We start from the raw sequence: 16,741 nt of genomic DNA on the forward strand, positions 1-16,741 counted from the left end.
TGCACCTTTACCTTCTGGTTTTGCATTTCCAGCACCCAGAGGAGCACTTGGTGTGGCCAAATTGCTTGGGAACTGTGCACTGAATGACTGGATAAATTAGTGGGAAGCTTTGATATATTCCTTTCTTCAAATGCATGTACCCCTGGGCGAGCTGACTCTAAAAGGTGCACACAGGTTACTGTGCATTGCTCTAATTCAGCCTTACCCAAAGTGGGCCATGTTAAAAATGCTCCGTGAAGGGGCTTCCCTGGTGGCACAGTGATTAAGAATCTACCTGCCAATGTAGGGGACACGGGTTCGAGCCCTGGTCCGGGCAGATCCCACACGCTGCATAGCAACTAAGCCCGTGCACCACAACTACTGAGCCTGCGCTCTAGAGCCCACGAGCCACAACTACTGAAGCCCGTGCACCTAGAGCCCGTGCTCTGCAACAAGAGAAGCCACTGCAATGAGAAGCCCTGAGAAGACCACACACTGCAGCCTAAATAAATAAATATATGTTTATTTATATAAATATATAAAGAGCAGCCCCCATTCGCCACAACTAGAGAAAGGCCACGTGCAGCAACGAAGACCCAATGCAGCCTAAAAAAATAAATATATAAATAAATTAATTAATTAAAAAAAATGAAAATGCTCCATGATAAAAAAAGACCCTCTGATCAGATTCATTTGGCACACACTGAATACATTGCCCCCCTCTGCCTTACAGTGCATATTAGCATATCCAAGGCTCTGAGAAGGTCTGCAGTGGGGGAAATCTGTATCTTCCTGTAAGCCAGGATTTCCCAAACCTTATGGCTAGAAAACACTTTTTCCAATAGGGTTTGGGGGTCTTCCGATTTCATCCCATCAAATCCCATCTGATTTAATCATAACAGATGTTGCTCAGCAAGTTCTGACTGGGGACGCCTGGCCCAGAATAGGGACACGGAAGGCGAAGTGGGGCAAGGAGACAGGTCACAGTCAGACTGCCCACAGCCACCCCTTCCCAGGCCCTTTCCCCTCTACTGGAGCTCCCCCTGCAAGAGAGTTTTTAAGAGGTTAGAGAGTAGGGGTGTAAATGCAGGAGCACAGAGTGAGAGCCCTCTGATTGACACAGTGCTGGGCATTTGGGGGTGTGTAGCTGGAAGACAGTGCGGAGAGAGAGAGAGACAGAGAGAGAGAAAGAGAGAGACAGAGAGAGAGGGAAAGAGGTGTGTTTTATGAACAAAGCTGCCCTTTCTCTCCCTTGGGGTTTGTCCTAGAGGCCCGCTGAGGTGGCCGAAGTTGCCCACAGCGGCACACTTAGCTAGTGTAAGGGCTGGGGAAACAGAGCACAAGTCCCAGGGGGAGACCACCCTGCCCTCCCCCCACCGGGGCACACCCTAGGCTGCCAGGCGTGTGACGCATCGGGACGTGGCCCGGAGCCCAAGCCACACAGACCTGGCAGTGGGGAAGTGCCCGCTGGCGTGTAGGCGGGCTCCCATTCCGTCTGGTTTTCTGGCTCAGTGGTGAAGTCTGGGATTGCAGTCGTCTCCTCCCCAACAGGGACAGCAGCCACGCTGGGCCCCACTTCAGTAGTGATCCAGGCTTCCACCTCAGGGCGCTCTGTGGGTGTCCTACCCTCCTCTTCTCCTGGAGAGGGCGCCGCTGGGATGCCTAAAGGGCACGTGGGTGGTGAGGGTTCCTTCTTACCAGTGACCCAATCCAGGCTGGCCCTTCTTGAGGGCAACTAGAGGATCCTGAGGTGGGCCAGGCCAGTGCACAAACCTTACTGGTCCTTGGCCTCCCACCACCCCACCCAGTCCAGTAGGATGGCTCTTGTCCTCAATTAATAAGAGCCGTTTGCATCAGCTATATCGATATGCACACACCACCGGCACTTTATTTCAGAGAGGTCTGGGGCACCTCTTCTACAGAATCTATTATACCTGCCAGGCGTTGTTTAAAGGTGTTATGCATATAAAATCATTTTATCCCACAATGGCCATGTGAAACAGATACTATTATCTCATTTACAGATAGGGAAACTAAGGCACAGAGGTAAGTGACTTGTCCAGTGTCAGTGGCTTCTAAGTGATAGATCTAGTCTTTGGACCCAAGTATCCGGTGCCAGACTCTCTGCTCTCAAGTACTGCAATGATGCTGCTTTTCTTGGGGACAGAAATTATATTCCAAGTGTGTCTGGATCAAAATCAGGAGAGTGCTATTTAAAATGCATGAAGCCATCCTGGCACTGATGGCTGAAGGCAGGATTCATTGACTGGGGGTAATTGTTCTGGTTTAGTGGGCTCGATTGGGAAGGAAGCCAAACTTCTTGGCAGTTATGTAAGAGGCTGAGTTTACAGAGGGTTGGGCATGGATGGTGGAGATGCATGGGAGGAATTTACTGGGAGGCTAACTGGCTTGGCTTCTAATTCCCAGAGCAGGGAGAAGGGTACTGGGGCAAGAGCCTCATCAAATCCTCTGGGAGGGGACTGGCTTTCTTAGGCTGGCAGAGTGGGACTGAACTTTCTTTGAATTAGGTTTTAATAGGGGACCTGAAAGTCTGGGAAACTTTGGGGTTCTCAGGGTTTTTTAAAAATTAACTTTATTTTGAAATAATTACAGATTCATGGGCAGTTACAACTATACTGAGTTTTGATGTATAATATGTAAAATATGGCACAAGCCATTACCCCAATCTACATTCTAGGCAGTGCATCTAGACCCATGGACCTTGTGAGAACTCATCCAATCAGAACCCAGCAAGGCCTTGGCCATGCCCTGGCCATGCCCACTGAGTTGTTTGATGACGTCACTCTCAGAACTCTGGTAACATGGCATCGAGTACCCAGCATGGGTCAATTTAAAATGTGAATTTTTGGTGCTTGGTGAAGAATAATAATTTGACTAAACTCATCACAGAAATATTTAGAAGGTGAAAATTTGACAAAGGTGTACAAATTAAAACAGTATATGAATATATATGTGTGTGTGTTATTTACTTATAATAATAAAGGTAACATTTATTGAGCACTTACTATGTCCTAGGCACTATGCCAAGCATACTGTGTGCACTACCCTTGTTAATCCTTCCAGCAACTCTTTGAGGTAGAAACTATTGTATCACTATTTTATAGATGAAGCAGAGGAACAGAGAGGTTAAGTGACTTGCACAAGGTCACATAGCTACTAAGCAGCAGAGCCATGATTAAAATTCGGGTCTGCCTGATCTTAGAGCCCAAGTTCTTACTCATTTCTCTCTATGTGTCTCTGGGAGCATTTTAGAAGGATGTGCTTGCCTTGGGGTCAAAGTCTAGGGTCATGCTAGCTCCAGAGCTGCCCCTGCCCAGAAAAACTGCCTTTTTCCTCTTTGCTGTGGTGGATGGACGGAGGTCAGGGGGGATGAGCCGGGGGAGTCACCACCCCAGACAGAAGGGGTGCCGGAGGAGAGGTGAAGGCACATACCTCGGAAGCAGAAGGCGTGGTGCCGGGACAGCGGGTCCAGGAGGCCTGTCTGGTTGGGGTAGAGATAGACGGTTCTCACACCTGGCTTGTCCCCGCCGCAGGCAGGCCTTGGGGTGACGATGGGGTAGCGGAGGCTGCCGTCAGATAGCCAGCCAGCGTAGCACTTGTCCAGGCCCTGGCTCCAGGCAGCATAGAGCTGGCCCGTGGTGGCCAGTGTGGCGTTTTGGGTTTCACAGAACTCCTGTGCTTCCTGGAAGGTGAACTGCTCCGGGCGTGTGGCGAAGAACACCTCCCCTGGGGGCAGAGGCAGATGGCAGGTGTGACCCTCCACCCTCACGGCCAGAGTAGCCTCTGCTCACCCAGGGTCAGGGCAGCTGAAGTAAGATGAGTTGGTTTCTCACCATGGGAAGAACCTTCCCGCCTTTCTGGATTCTCCAGTCACACTTAGACACCCCCTCCTCTGGCTAAGAGAAGAACTCCCTTGGGCACCCCGTGCTCCCCCTAACCACAGCACTTAGTCACTGAGCACTGAGTGCTGTGGACCTGCCAACCCACCCGCCCCACTGTCATCCCCACCCTGTGAGCTCATCGAGGGCAGGAGGTGGGGCCTGTAGCCGCTGTTGGGGGTTGGGGTCCCAATACCCAGAACAATACCCGGTCTCTGTCTGATTTTGGGGAAGGAAGTTCACATTTACTGAAAACCTGCTTATACCAGGCACTTTTCATACACGTCTTATTTAATACTCAAAAAAGTCTCTGACATAAGCATAAATCAACCACATTTTATAGATGAGGAAACTGAGGCCTAGGAGGTTAAGTAACTTGTCCAGTTCCCAAAACAAGTGAGTGGCAATGTTGAGATCTTTCCTGAATACGAGCATTTCCAAAATTGGGTTCACTGGAACGGTAATTTGGTGATTTTAATTGAAATGAAAAGAAATGAAATAAGACCAAACAAAGGGTCTGTGTTTTTTGTTTTTTTGTGGTACATGGGCCTCTCACTGTTGTGGCCCCTCCCGTCGCGGAGCACAGGCTCCGGACGCGCAGGCTCAGCGGCCATGGCTCACAGGCCCAGCCGCTGCGCAGCATGTGGGATCCTCCTGGACCGAGGCACGAACCCGTGTCCCCTGCATCGGCAAGCGGACTCTCAACCACTGTGCCACCAGGGAAGCCCCAAGGGTCCGTGTTTAACTAAGCTGGGGCGATGCTTGGTTAAGCAGAGTTAAAGAGATATTTTTTACTGCAGGACCTGTCAGAGCCTTTGATTTGTTCATAGGCATTGGGATTCTCCATGAGGCAGAAGGTGTATGTAATACTTTTTGGTATAAGTAAATTAATTCATTTATCCTTAGAACTTATTGCTTTTTCAAGAAACCAACGCTCCCCCGCAATGCTGGGGAATCCACATGAACCATCTGGGAGGGAGAGGAGGGGCCTGACCTGAAAGACCGGTTGGGAAGCCCTTCTTTCTTAAACAGGATCCTTCCCCTGCTCCCCGCCCAGGTGGGAATGGGATTAGGTAGATGGTAATTCCCTCTTCTCTGTGTCACCCCATCAGCCCCCTGCCTGTCTAGAGACCAAAATGTGAGAACGTGGTCTGTACCATCGAGTCTGTCCACGTAGCAGTAGACATCGTAGGTTTCTGATGGTGGTCGCACGCCATAGGTCCGGACCCCCGGGCTGCTGTCCTTGTCACCCACACATGGGGTCCGTGGGCTCACAATGGGGTATCTGCAGAGGAGTATGGGAAGGGCAGATGAAGGCCTGTTCCGGGGCCTGGGGATGCAGGGCCTCAGAGTGTGGATGGCAGGTCACTTGGGGACTTGGGCAGGGTGTGTCTTCTGCTGTTCAGTGGGATTCAAACCAGGAAGGAACTTCTCAGTCAGCACATTCCCTGTGTGGCTGGGGGAAGGGTCTGGGGGCCGCTGGGGGATTCCTGGCTTCAGAAGAAAGCCCACGGCGTGGAAGGGCCAAGCTGGGGAAGACTGCGGGGCTTGACAAGGAGCTCTCTCTATGTCTCTTGAGGTGAAATGGCCAAGGAGTTAATGTCACCTGAGGCCCATCCCCACTGTCTCAGAATATGCCTTGATTCTGAGGGAGAAATTAAGGGATTAGCCAGAAACCACTAATTAATGGGCATGCAGTGTGGTGGGTGCCCACTCTGGCTCCCCAAGCCTGACCTCTCATGGTTGGGTTTGGGTTAAGAAGGGAACCCAGCTAGTCTGTCACCTGACGGTCTGGTCCTGCAGCCAGCCAGCGTCACACTGCTCGTAGCCTGCTTCATAGGCGGCCTGGAGCTGTTCGGGCGAGGCGATGACGGCCCCGGTGCGCAGGCAGGCCTGCTGGGCCTCCTCAAAGGTCAGCGAGTAGCGGGAGGAGCCCGGGCGGTAGTGGAACACAACTCCTGGGTGGGGAGGAGAGGGAGAGAAGGAGAAACAGGTCAGGCTCAAGACATGGACCAGGTGCCACAATGCCAGTGACCATGGTGCCTGGTTCTCAAGGCTCTGCAGGTATGGAGGGAGCCCTGGCTCCTTGAGGAATGACCTCCCTTCATCCCCTCCTTCCTTTCCTACTCCCGATCTGATTCCTAGTCAAGCTAGTCCTCTCTGCTTGTTCAAACCACTCCTGAAAGCCACCTCCTTGAGAGAGCCTTCTAGGACTCTTCTGCCGTAAGTCTTCCCAACCCTCCTTTCTGGACTCCCTACTCCTAGGCTGCTCATTTTTCCTATTACTCTTGAAAACAAATGCATTTTCTCTTATTGTGGAAAGAATAAACAATCATTACAGAGCATTTGGAAAATATAGAGAAGGATAAGGAAGAAATCAAACAACCACTGCATTTCTTCCACTTGGCCCAGGGTCCAGGGTTCAGGGGATGGGTGGTCCTCCTGAAAGTGGCCGCAAGAGTTTGTGTGGGTGCACCGGGTGTATTTCTGGTGAGTGAGCTCATAGCTTTTGCCAGATTCCCAAAGGGTCTGGGCTCCACACAGCTTATCCTGGAGCCTCTACTTACTCTGCCTCCCCCATTGCATTCAGCTGGACACACATTTGCTTTTGACACTCCCCTGGGTGACTGGCCAGTTTATGTCACAGCTGTGGATCCCCAATCTGAGTCTGCCCCTGTTCTTCTCCTGTTCTGGGTTAGCTGTTCATGTGTCCATTGGCACCTTCCCATGTGGTGGCCACGTGGAGACAGTGAGGGTCTCTCCAGCCCTGGGCCAACCCTGGGACTCAGCTACGGTTGGTGTTACTCCAAAACTTCTAAACAATTCTTCCTTCTCAACATACTGTATTAATCTGGGCAATTCAGGCTGAAATCTCACTTGGTGGTATCATGGGTGTGATGGTGGATGGCAGTGTCCATTTGCCCCTCCTCCAGGAGGGGACACCACCAAGGTCCTTAAGGAGGCCACCCCACTACGTCCTTCCTGATCACGGACTTGAGTCTGGGGACCAGCTGGGCTTTATGTGATGTGACATTCCAATAATCCAGACACTTATTAAGCACCTGAAACACCATCATCCCAGAACTGGGGTGGCAAACGTTTTCTGGAAAGGGCCAGACAGAACACTTTTTAGGCTTCGTGGGCTAAATGGTTTCTGCACAACTATTTAATCCTACCATGATAGCCCTAAATGGCCACAGACAACATGTTACCAAATGGGTGTGGTTTTTTTTCCAATCAAACTTTATTTGTAGACATTAAAGTTTGAATTTTATATAATTTTCATTATATGTCACAAAATATTCTTCTTCTTTTGACTTTCCCCCTCAAGTATTTAAAAAGTTTCTTAACTCTTAGTTCATGGGCCATATAAAAACAGAGGATGGGCTGGATTTGGTCCACGGGCCAGTTTGCTGACCCCTGTCCTGGAGGGTCAGTGCTGTGAGAGGCCCAGGGGTCACCCAGTGCAGCCGACCTCAAGCGGTTCTATTCTATGGAAGTGCCTGATGGGGCTAGGAGGGCCCCTGGGAAAAAGAGCCCCCATTCTCCATCACACTTCACCTCTACCTGTTGATATATACCACCTATGACTTCATTGGAAGGAAATGCTTTGTGGCAAAAGAGCCATAGACACACAAAAGAGCGTGGGTATCACTGGTCTGGCCCATCCCCCTTGTTTCACAAATGAGGAGAGTCAAGTCTGAGAGGAGGGAGGCTTGTCCCACGTCCCAGGTTAAGCTAAAGGTATAGAAGACCCCCAGGCCAAGCTCTTTCCACCTACCCTCGATGCAGCCCCCCTGAGGGGCGGGCACTTACCCCCTGGCAGTCGTGGCTGCCCAGGGACCTCGGTTGCACCTGGGGCTGCGGTCACCTGCACAACGAGGTCCTCGCTGGTGAAGGCCGTCGGAGCGCCCAGGCCAGGTGTGGACTCCTCGGGAAAGGCCCAGGGCCGGGTAGCCTCTCCAGTCCTGTTCTCGGCCTCAGAGAAGGCGGTGGCCCCTACTTCGGGGGCAAAAGTGAGGGGCTCCTCGGGCTCCAGGGCGGTAGGGGTGATGTCAAAGACGGGTTTCACTGTGAGGATCACGCTGCCTCGGGCTTCACCCTCGGTGATGTTTCGTGGCAAAGGCAGCTCCACATCAGGCCAGGTCACCGTCTGGATGGTGATGTCCTCCTCACCACCCACCCCGAAGAAATCTTCTGGGATGTCCACAAAGTCTTCACCTGGGGCCGGGGGTTAAAGACAGGCATTAGTGCTCAGCCTGGGGCTGGCTTGGGGGAGGTGAGCAACGGATTGCCTCCTCCTCTGCTAAGGAAGGAAAGCACCTACTGTGTGCCTGGTACCTGGCTAGGCCCATTGCAGTGGTCCTCAACGATTTGAGTATTTATTATAGGGGTGCCCACGATTTCCAGACTGTAAGAGAATGCAGTCACCAGAGCACAAGACTGACCAATCAGCTCACTGCTTGTAAAACCATCTTGTTCCAACATCCCTTCCTGATTAATGCCAGCCAGTTGTCTCCTTACCTATCTTGTGAGTATCTGTTGACCATCTGATGTTATAACTAGCCAACCGGACAATGTAAATCCGCTACAAAGAGAAATGGAAAAATCTTCCCAAGGATGCAGGGGCTCATGAAGTTGATGAAGGTGCCATGAGAGAACTGCCTGCCTCAGTCATGAACAAACGGGGGTCTGGCAGAAACAAGCCATTTAGTAATTAACAAAGAGAGCAACCATGAGGAGGCTAGAACTTCAAACAGGGTGGTAGGAATATTGAAAGGTTAAGAGAAGTTTTGGGGGAAATTCTAATTATTTTTGCACAAGTAACCCTCTTCATGTAAGATCAGGCTGTGGAAGTTAAACATGAAATAAGCTATGTTGTTGTGCTACCACCAGTTTTGTCATAAAATTTACTCAACTCCCAATTATTCATTGTTTTTTTTCCCCTCCAATAATTAGCACTTAATTGTAAGTATAACCTAGACTGTGTAAAATATAAGATAAAAACATTTTTTAAAGTTTTAGTTTAGTTTTAGTTTTAAGGCTGGGTACGCTGCAGCCTTCAGTGCTTCTACCTTATCTCCCCTAGGAACCCGTGAAAATAGGGGGTGCTAAGACAAGGGGTTCAGGTACCCAGTGGTCCTTTGGAGGGGGTAGACACCAGCCTCCCACTCTAAGATCTCATCCTCTGGGCCCGAATTTCGGTGGCACGATCCCCTTTCCGGCCTCCAGCCCAAGCCCACCTGTGTAGCAGATGGCGTCGTAGCGGGATGAGGGGTCGGGGTATCCCGTCTGGTTGGCGTGCAGGTAGACAGTCCTCACGCCCAAGAGGTTGCCCCCGCAGTTGGGCCGGGCCTTGGAGATGGGGTAGCGCACGCTGCGGTCGGCCAGCCAGCCAGCGCTGCACATGTCCATGCCACTCTGCCAGGCCAGGTAGAGCTGGCCCGTGGTGGCCAGCCGGGCGCCCAGTCGCCGGCACTCATTGGCTGCCTCCTGGAAGGTGAACTTCTCCGGGGATGTTGCATAAAAGACCTCGCCTGCGAAAGACACATCCGGCAGGGTGAGGCGCTCCCTCCCACGCCTGCCCCGTGTCCCCAGGGAGATCCATGTGGTTCCTTGGGGTTTGGCCTCTAACTTCTCAAAGCCCTGGTCCCACATGTCTGTATTTCAGATCCTGCCCTCCACTTCCTATGGGCTTTTGGGTGGGGTGATGTCAGTTTCCTAAAACAGGGACCAATAAAGAAGCTGCCAAAAAGACAAAGAAGTGAGGAAAGGGCAGAGCAAATGTGAGGCCCGGGAGGAAACTCCTGCCGGAAAGCATCTTCGCCCACACTTTTCTATGGAACTTCCTACCACCGGGGCATCTCTCCTATGAGTCAAGCATTGCCCACTGGAACAATCCTTTTTTTAAACTGATTTTTAAAAAAATATTTATTTATTCGGCTGCGTCAGGTTTAGTTGCGGCACATGGGATCTTTGTTGAGGCATGTGGGATCTAGTTCCCTGACCGGGGATCGAACCCACAGCTCCTGCATTGGAGTGCAGAGTCTTAACCACTGGGCCACCAGGGAAGTTGCTGGAGCACTCCTTTTTACAATTCCACATTCTGATGGGAAAAGCAGGCATCAGACTTTGACCCTAATAGCAGTGTTTCCCAAATTGGGGTCTCTAGGCCCCAAAGTGTCCATAAGGTCAATGGTGGGGGCCTGTGGGCTCTTTTTACTGTTTTTGAAAACCTAACAAGGTTGTGCTGCAGGGAGGGATAGGGTGGTGGGCATCGCTCCCGGGGGTTGTTCTGTCTGTCCCTGCTCAGTGGCAGCTCTGGTTGGCCCTAATCAGTGTCTTTAATTAGCCCAAAGTGGGAACACAAATATTCGTTACTTAATCTACCAGCTTGGGCCCTGGGGTGAGAATGAGGAAAGGGGTCACGGTGGTGAGGAAGCTGGGGACGTTCCCTGCCTCACAGTGGGCCAGGTTGTCAGCCCTTCTCCTGCCTGGGCGCAGCCGTGATCTCGGGGTAGGGGTGGAGGTGCAGAGTTTGCAATGTCAAAATGTGTGAATGAGTGCTGATGGGGGAAGGGGTGTCATCCACTTGCCTGGGTAACTTGCTCAGCTCTGACTGTGACCAAACCTAACTCCCCTTACAAACCAGAGGAAGACTATAGGTTCCTTCTCGCTGCCCCTGGTGCTCTCCAGAACTAGCCCATTGGGGTGGCCTGGATAGGGCTGGGGGCTGGCAGCACAAAAGCTGAGAGAGGGTGGCTGGGAGGCCAGCTCTCCTGGGAATGACATTTCTGTTAGGCTCTCCCTGGAGTGGCCTGGGTGGGAGGGGGTCCTTTGTGAGGGTGACAAGGCTGAGCTGGGCTTTAATTGTGCAGTGGAGCTTGGGACAGCGATGGGCTGGTCAAGCAGCGGGGGTCCTGGCTGGGAGGAACAGTCACAGGTGAGAGACCAGCTATAAATATTCTTGGGCCCAGTGATGGCCCAGTCTGCAGGTACCTCGGGCCACTGAGGCCCTCCCCCAATGTGGAGAGTGAGGGGGCCAGACCCTCCCTTCCTTAACTCTTCCCTCCCCCACCCACGCTGGGCATGATGAGGCTGGGGGCCAGGGAGGGGGGCGGGGCAGGGGCGGGGAGGAAGGGGGTGTTGAGGGTGTGATGTCCTGGGTCAATGCCCTGCCCAGGAGGAGGCCCCTGTGATCCTGAGGGTCAGCAGGATGAAGGGACTGGGGAGCCGGCTCTTGGGAGGTCGGGGGGGGGGTGGCCTCACCCTCCATCTCCTCTGCGAAGCAGTACACGTCATAGGTTTCATTGGTGTCACGGATGCCGTAGGTTCTTACACCGGGAAACTCATCCTTGTCCCCATAGCAGGCTTCCCTTGGAGTGTGGATGGGGTACCTACCAGGAACCCAAAGTAGGGATGTGACAGTCAGGGGATGGAGGGGGCCAGTGGCCCGTGCCCTTGTATCCTCCTCCCTTGTGGGAGGAAACGGTGACTTACTGATGTGTTTGCTGAGATCTGCCTAGATCTGTGGGCTACTTGTTTCTACAGCTTTTTCCCCAGCTTTATTAAGATATGTTTTCACCGTTACTGGTGATTAAAGGTGGACCCCTTTACTGAATATCTATTGGTACCAAACATGTTCTATCAGGAGCTTGCAAATCTTTTCTGTAAAAGGGCACATAGTAAATATTTTAGGTCTTACAGGCCATAGGGCCTTCATTGTGACCTTGCCATTGTAGTGTGAATGAAGCAACCACAGACAAAATAACAGGAGTGGCTGTGTTCCCATAAAACTTTGTTTACAGAAACAAGGGGTGGGTTGGATTTGACCCATGAGCCGTAGTTTGCTGACCCTTGCTCTGTAACATTTGAGTCTCACATCAACCAAATGAGGTGCTATTACAACTCTATTTTAAACTGGAAGAAACTGGGGCCCAGAGATGTTAAGCAATTTGTTCCCGGTCACACAGCTTCCAAGTGTCAGAGTTGGGATTTGAGCCCAGCTCTTTCTGAGGCTGAGGTGTGGGCTCTAGCACTATGCTAGGCTGTTGTCTTATCTTGCTTTAAAAAAAAATGGCTAATGGGTTTTGTGTCCTAAGATCTTTTGCCTACCCCAAGATTACAAAGGTATTTCCCTTTGTTTTCTTCTTGTGGCTTTGTGGCTCTGGCTTTTGCATTTAGAGCTCTGATCCATCCCCAAAGAATTGTCTCATCTTGCTTTTACAGGCTTGATCACACAATTGCAGTCCCTTGAAGGCAGGGCTCTGACTGTCCTGCTGCGCAACCTATTCCTCAGCAGCTGTGCTCAGGGAAAAATGCATCAAGAGGCTTAATTTACATATGCCTTGCCTTATTAAAGACAAACTGAATGTAAAGTGGTTTACAAAAATGTATAAACAACAAAGTTTTAAAAAGATATAAGTGAAGAAATCATGGCAAAGGGAAAAATGAGTAGGAAAAATAATCATGTGTAATTTGCATGGAGAAAATGCTCGTGTAGCGCAAAGTTGCTAGTGGCCACTCACTCCACCGCAGGACAGAAGACCAAGGATTTGGGACAGGTCATCGGGGCCTGACCTAGAACTGGTCAAGGCATCCCTTCAGCCCCAACTGAGGTTGGGCTCTGTGTCTGGCCGGCACCAGCTCAGTACTGTTCAACGTTCCAGCCCATCACCCACCCTACTCCTATGGTAGCCTGGGGCTCACCTGACAGTCTGGTCTGCCAGCCAGCCGGCGTCGCACTGGTGGAAGCCGTCCTCATAGGCGGCCTGCAGCTGCTCGGGCGTGGCGATGATGGCGCTGTTCTGCAGGCAGGCTCGCTGCGCCCTGTCGAAGTCCAGGGTGTAGCGTGTGGAGATGGCTCTGTAATGGAACACGATGCCTGCAAGACACGAGACGGCAAGAGAGCAGGTCAGGCACAGCCTCCCGCTCCCAGGCCCTTGCAGAATTAGGGCAGGAGTCAAGGGGATGTAGAGACATCTGGTTGGGCCCCTAGCTGATGGGTGGCTCCTGTCTCCACATTTGCATGTGGTCCTTCTGCCTTTCCTGGAACACCTCCGGTAATGGGGAGCTCACTACCTCACAAGGCATCTTTTTGGAAACCTGTGATAATTCTGATAATCAGAAAGTTCTTTGACTTGAACTAAAATCTGCCTCCCTATAATTTTTTCTTGTCATTCCAGGTCCCTATATTTGCTTTGCAGAAAGAGACACTTAGAGCTCCATGCACCCTCAGCCCAGGGGCATCCTAGTGGGAATCCTGTTTAAGGCACAGGCAGGAGTGGACCGTCTTTGGCAGAGTCACCCAGCGGAAAAAATCTGGTGCTGACTGAAGTCCTAGAGCCAACCAAGGACAACCATATTCCCTGGTCCATCGAGAGCAAGGGAACCAGGGTGTCCTCATCCCTTTCTTTGGCTTCTGGAACTGGAGATGGGGGAGGGAAAAGACACCTGGGTAGAGAGTCAGGAGACTGCTCTGGCTCACTTCCAGGGAAACTTCATTCAGGCAAGTCACTTAACCTCAGTTTGCTTGTCTGTAAAATGGGGATGATCACAAGGCAACCGAATCACAGGATTGATGGGAAGAATAGACTGTCATTTTCATGCGACTGTGGCCCTGAAGAATTTAATTCATTTAAATTCCAGAGAGAGTGATGTTACCAGCTCTGTGTTATGAGGTGCAAACCGTCAGGGGGAGGAGCCGGGATTTGAAAGCCAGACAGCCTGGCCCGAGAGAGGATGCCATTCTGGTTCTTCCTGCAGGTGAAGCAGGGCCCCTGTGGGAGGAGGCTCTCACCTTTCACCACGACCTCCACGGTGGCCTTGCTGTCCTCGATGCCGTGCATCACCTCGCAGCGATAGATCCCAGAGTCATTGGAGCGCAGGTTCTGGATTTCCAGGGTGGCGTCGCTGGGGATGGCCGGGTAGTTGGGCAGCGTGACCCTGTCTCGGTAGGCACTGTTAACCCGCACCTGCCCTTCAGTCGCCACCAGCAGCACCAGCTCCTTCTCCTTGGAAATGCAGCTCCACTTGATTCTTGGGGCGAGGGGGGCGGTGGAGGGGGCGGTGGTCACGGGGTGCATGGGGTCGATGAAGTAGCAGGGGATGGTGAGGGAGCTCCCCAGGAGGACCCGCAGCGGGGACGGTTCAGGGATGCTGACACTCAGCGAGTTGTCAGGGTCTGTGCGGGAGACACGGGGGTGGGAGACAGACCTGTTAGTGCCCAGAGCGGACCACCCAGCCTCCCTGTCAGTGCTTCTGGAAATGACAAAGTCCCACGAGTGTGCTGGTGTCTATCCTGCGCCATATGGAATTCCCTTTCCAGAGCAGCTTTCTCAAGACCTCTGGTCTCTGTGCCTCAAGACAGGAACTATGGAGCCAGAAAGGGCTGCAGAGGAGGGCAGGGGAAGCTTCAGAGGGGAGACCACCTCTCTGTTTCTGAAACTGGGGTACCCAAAGCGATGCCAAGCCATAGGATAAACAGAACCCATCTTCCTGGAGTGACAGCTTGACTCAAAAATTGGCAAAAAATTATCTGGAGATAGAAAAAATTATTATAGGGAGGAAAAAATATCCATACAACTTTTTAAGCTAAGATATAAAAATATCAAATACTTAAGGAGTATAGCGAGGCCTGCTATAAGGAGGTCTGCTTCAGGCTCCATCCTGACCTTGCAGAAGGATGAATCATTCCCTTCTGCTGTTGGGGGATCAGGAGCCTAGCTGGAGAAGCATCAGAGAGGATCGGACATTTAAGTCTGCAAAGGGTCAGACTGGGGTGGGGTGGGATATGATTAGACTCCACAAAAACACATGGAGAGCATTGATAGGGAAGATGCAGCGTGTCTGCCAAATCCTGTTAGAAGTCAAAGATCTTCCTGGAATTGGCAAGAAGGTGCCTTTGAAAAAATAGCACCTTTCATGGAGATTCATACACTTATTGAATCTTTTTTTTCCAGGAACCTAGAGGTTGAAAATAAAAATGTTTCAGGTATTTGTGGGTGGCAGATACATAACAAGGCAGGGAAAGGGGAGCCAGGAATGTTTGGGGTGAACTCTAACCTTTTGATGTCCTGGCCGGTCACCACCAGGCCCTTCACAGAAACCTCCCTCTGATACTCAACCCTAGCACGTGACACAGTGTGGTTTTAGTGGTGGTGGTTGTCTGGGGACAGCTGGAAGTGACAGCAGCGCCTGGCTCTACAGTTTTGAAAGCTCTCAACCAACCCTCGTGAACTGGGTGGGCTGTGTGGGCAAACCACCCCAGGTTATAGCCAGGAGTCCCAGAGCAAGAGTACAGATGGAGACCCATGGACCATATGTCTAAATATTTAAAAGCTATAAATCAAGCCAACAGATTGTTAAGTAAAACATGTTCTATCTTCTTATTTGACAGTGATACTTTTCAAAATGAAAAGCCGGATTCAAATTTAGAATTCTTGGATTCCTTAGAGTTTTGCATTGAGATGTGTTGGCTAAGCTGGAGGAGGGGAAATCAGGGCCCCTTCTCTTCCCACCACAGCTCTGCACTTTGAGGGGTCTGTGTGTACCCCAGTCCTCACATCCCAGCCCTGTCTACACTCAAACAGCCACCCCTTCACCTCTCAGACTGGAGGCGTGGTTCCTCCATGGGAGGATGGACCCAGAGGAACGAACCATGCAGCCCTGGAAGTGACTTGGGTCCAGCTGGACAGGGAATTCTGGGCGTTCTGGGTACCCAGAGGGAGCACAGATCTGAGCGGACACATCTCACTGGCCCTACAGATTCCTCATTCTTTAGGGAGCTTTGGGGCTGGAGGAGGATAAGAGGGGCCTCTAGGGTGATGGCCCAGAGTAAGCACCAGGACTGGCAGGACTAGGTTCGGTTCCCCCATCCCCAGCGTCCAGTCCTCAGTGCCTGCTGGGGAGATGAGACATGAGTGGGAATGTCCTCACCTGAAACTTCTACTGAGATGGCTGCTGCGATGACTCTCAGAGTCAGAAACACGAAGAGTAAAGTGGTCATAGTTCACCTGGAAGAGAGGAGTTATTCAGAGGTTCAGATACAGTGAGGTTGAGGGTCATGTGTCACATGACAAGTGTGATAAAGTCCTGGCCTGTGGATCTGAAATTGCATAGGGATAAGGAGGCTATACTGTATAAGCACAGGGAACTCTGCTCAGTACTCTGTAATGACCTATATGGGAAAAGAATCTAAAAAAAGAGTGGATATACGTATACGTATAACTGATTCACTTTGCTGTACAGCAGAAACTAACGCAACATTGTAAATCAACTATACTCCAATAAAAATGAAAAAAAAAAAAAAGGTAAGGAAGCTGCCTGTGACTCGAGAGATATCTTCTCCAAGAATCCCCTCCTCACAAAACCTTCACGGATTTCTCAGTTTAATTACCGGTGTGAGGCTGGAAACCTCCTCCTACCTTTTCTAGGGAACCTCTCATCTTCTGACCAACAAAGGCTCATCCTAAAGGATCCCTGCAATGGTTGATTTTATGTCAACTTGACTGGGCTTGACTTGGTCAAACGTTATTCTGGGTGGGTTTATGAGGGTGTTTTGGGATGAGATTAACATTTTTTTAAAAAGATTTTTCGTTTTTTTTGATGTGGACCATTTTTTAGTCTTTACTGAATTTGTTACAATATTGCTTCTGCTTTTTATGTTTTGGTTTTTTGGCTGTGAGGCATGTGGGATCTTAGCTCCCCAACCGGGGATTGAACCCACACCCCCTGCATTGGAAGGCGAAGTCTTAACCACTGGACTGCGAGGGAAGTCTCAAGGATGAGATTAACTTTTAAATTGGCAGACTGAGTAGAGCAGATTGCCCAGCTAATGGGGGTGAGCCTCGCCCAATCAGTTG

The 16,741-nt window shown here is 51.0% G+C and overlaps 1 protein-coding gene across 1 annotated transcript in view; it reads right to left on the reverse strand.

The window, feature by feature from the left end:
• Positions 1–16,116, reverse strand: part of ACAN (aggrecan) — a 36,219-nt gene extending 20,103 nt beyond the window's left edge. The window contains exons 1-10 of the mRNA XM_027089252.1: positions 15,816–16,116; positions 13,678–14,061; positions 12,588–12,762; positions 11,148–11,275; positions 9,122–9,415; positions 7,695–8,099; positions 5,662–5,836; positions 5,036–5,163; positions 3,433–3,726; positions 1,426–1,641 (exon numbers count right to left, since the gene is read on the reverse strand). Of these exons, the coding sequence (XP_026945053.1) occupies positions 1,426–1,641; positions 3,433–3,726; positions 5,036–5,163; positions 5,662–5,836; positions 7,695–8,099; positions 9,122–9,415; positions 11,148–11,275; positions 12,588–12,762; positions 13,678–14,061; positions 15,816–15,885 (2,269 nt within the window). The 5' untranslated portion in view covers positions 15,886–16,116. The remainder of the gene's footprint in view (positions 1–1,425; positions 1,642–3,432; positions 3,727–5,035; positions 5,164–5,661; positions 5,837–7,694; positions 8,100–9,121; positions 9,416–11,147; positions 11,276–12,587; positions 12,763–13,677; positions 14,062–15,815) is intronic.
• Between the last annotated feature and the right edge of the window lie 625 nt (positions 16,117–16,741).

Source organism: Aethalodelphis obliquidens, unplaced genomic scaffold, assembly GCF_003676395.1.
Source record: "Aethalodelphis obliquidens isolate GAN/ISIS:26980383/991018 unplaced genomic scaffold, ASM367639v1 scaffold65, whole genome shotgun sequence".
NCBI lineage: Eukaryota > Metazoa > Chordata > Mammalia > Artiodactyla > Delphinidae > Aethalodelphis > Aethalodelphis obliquidens.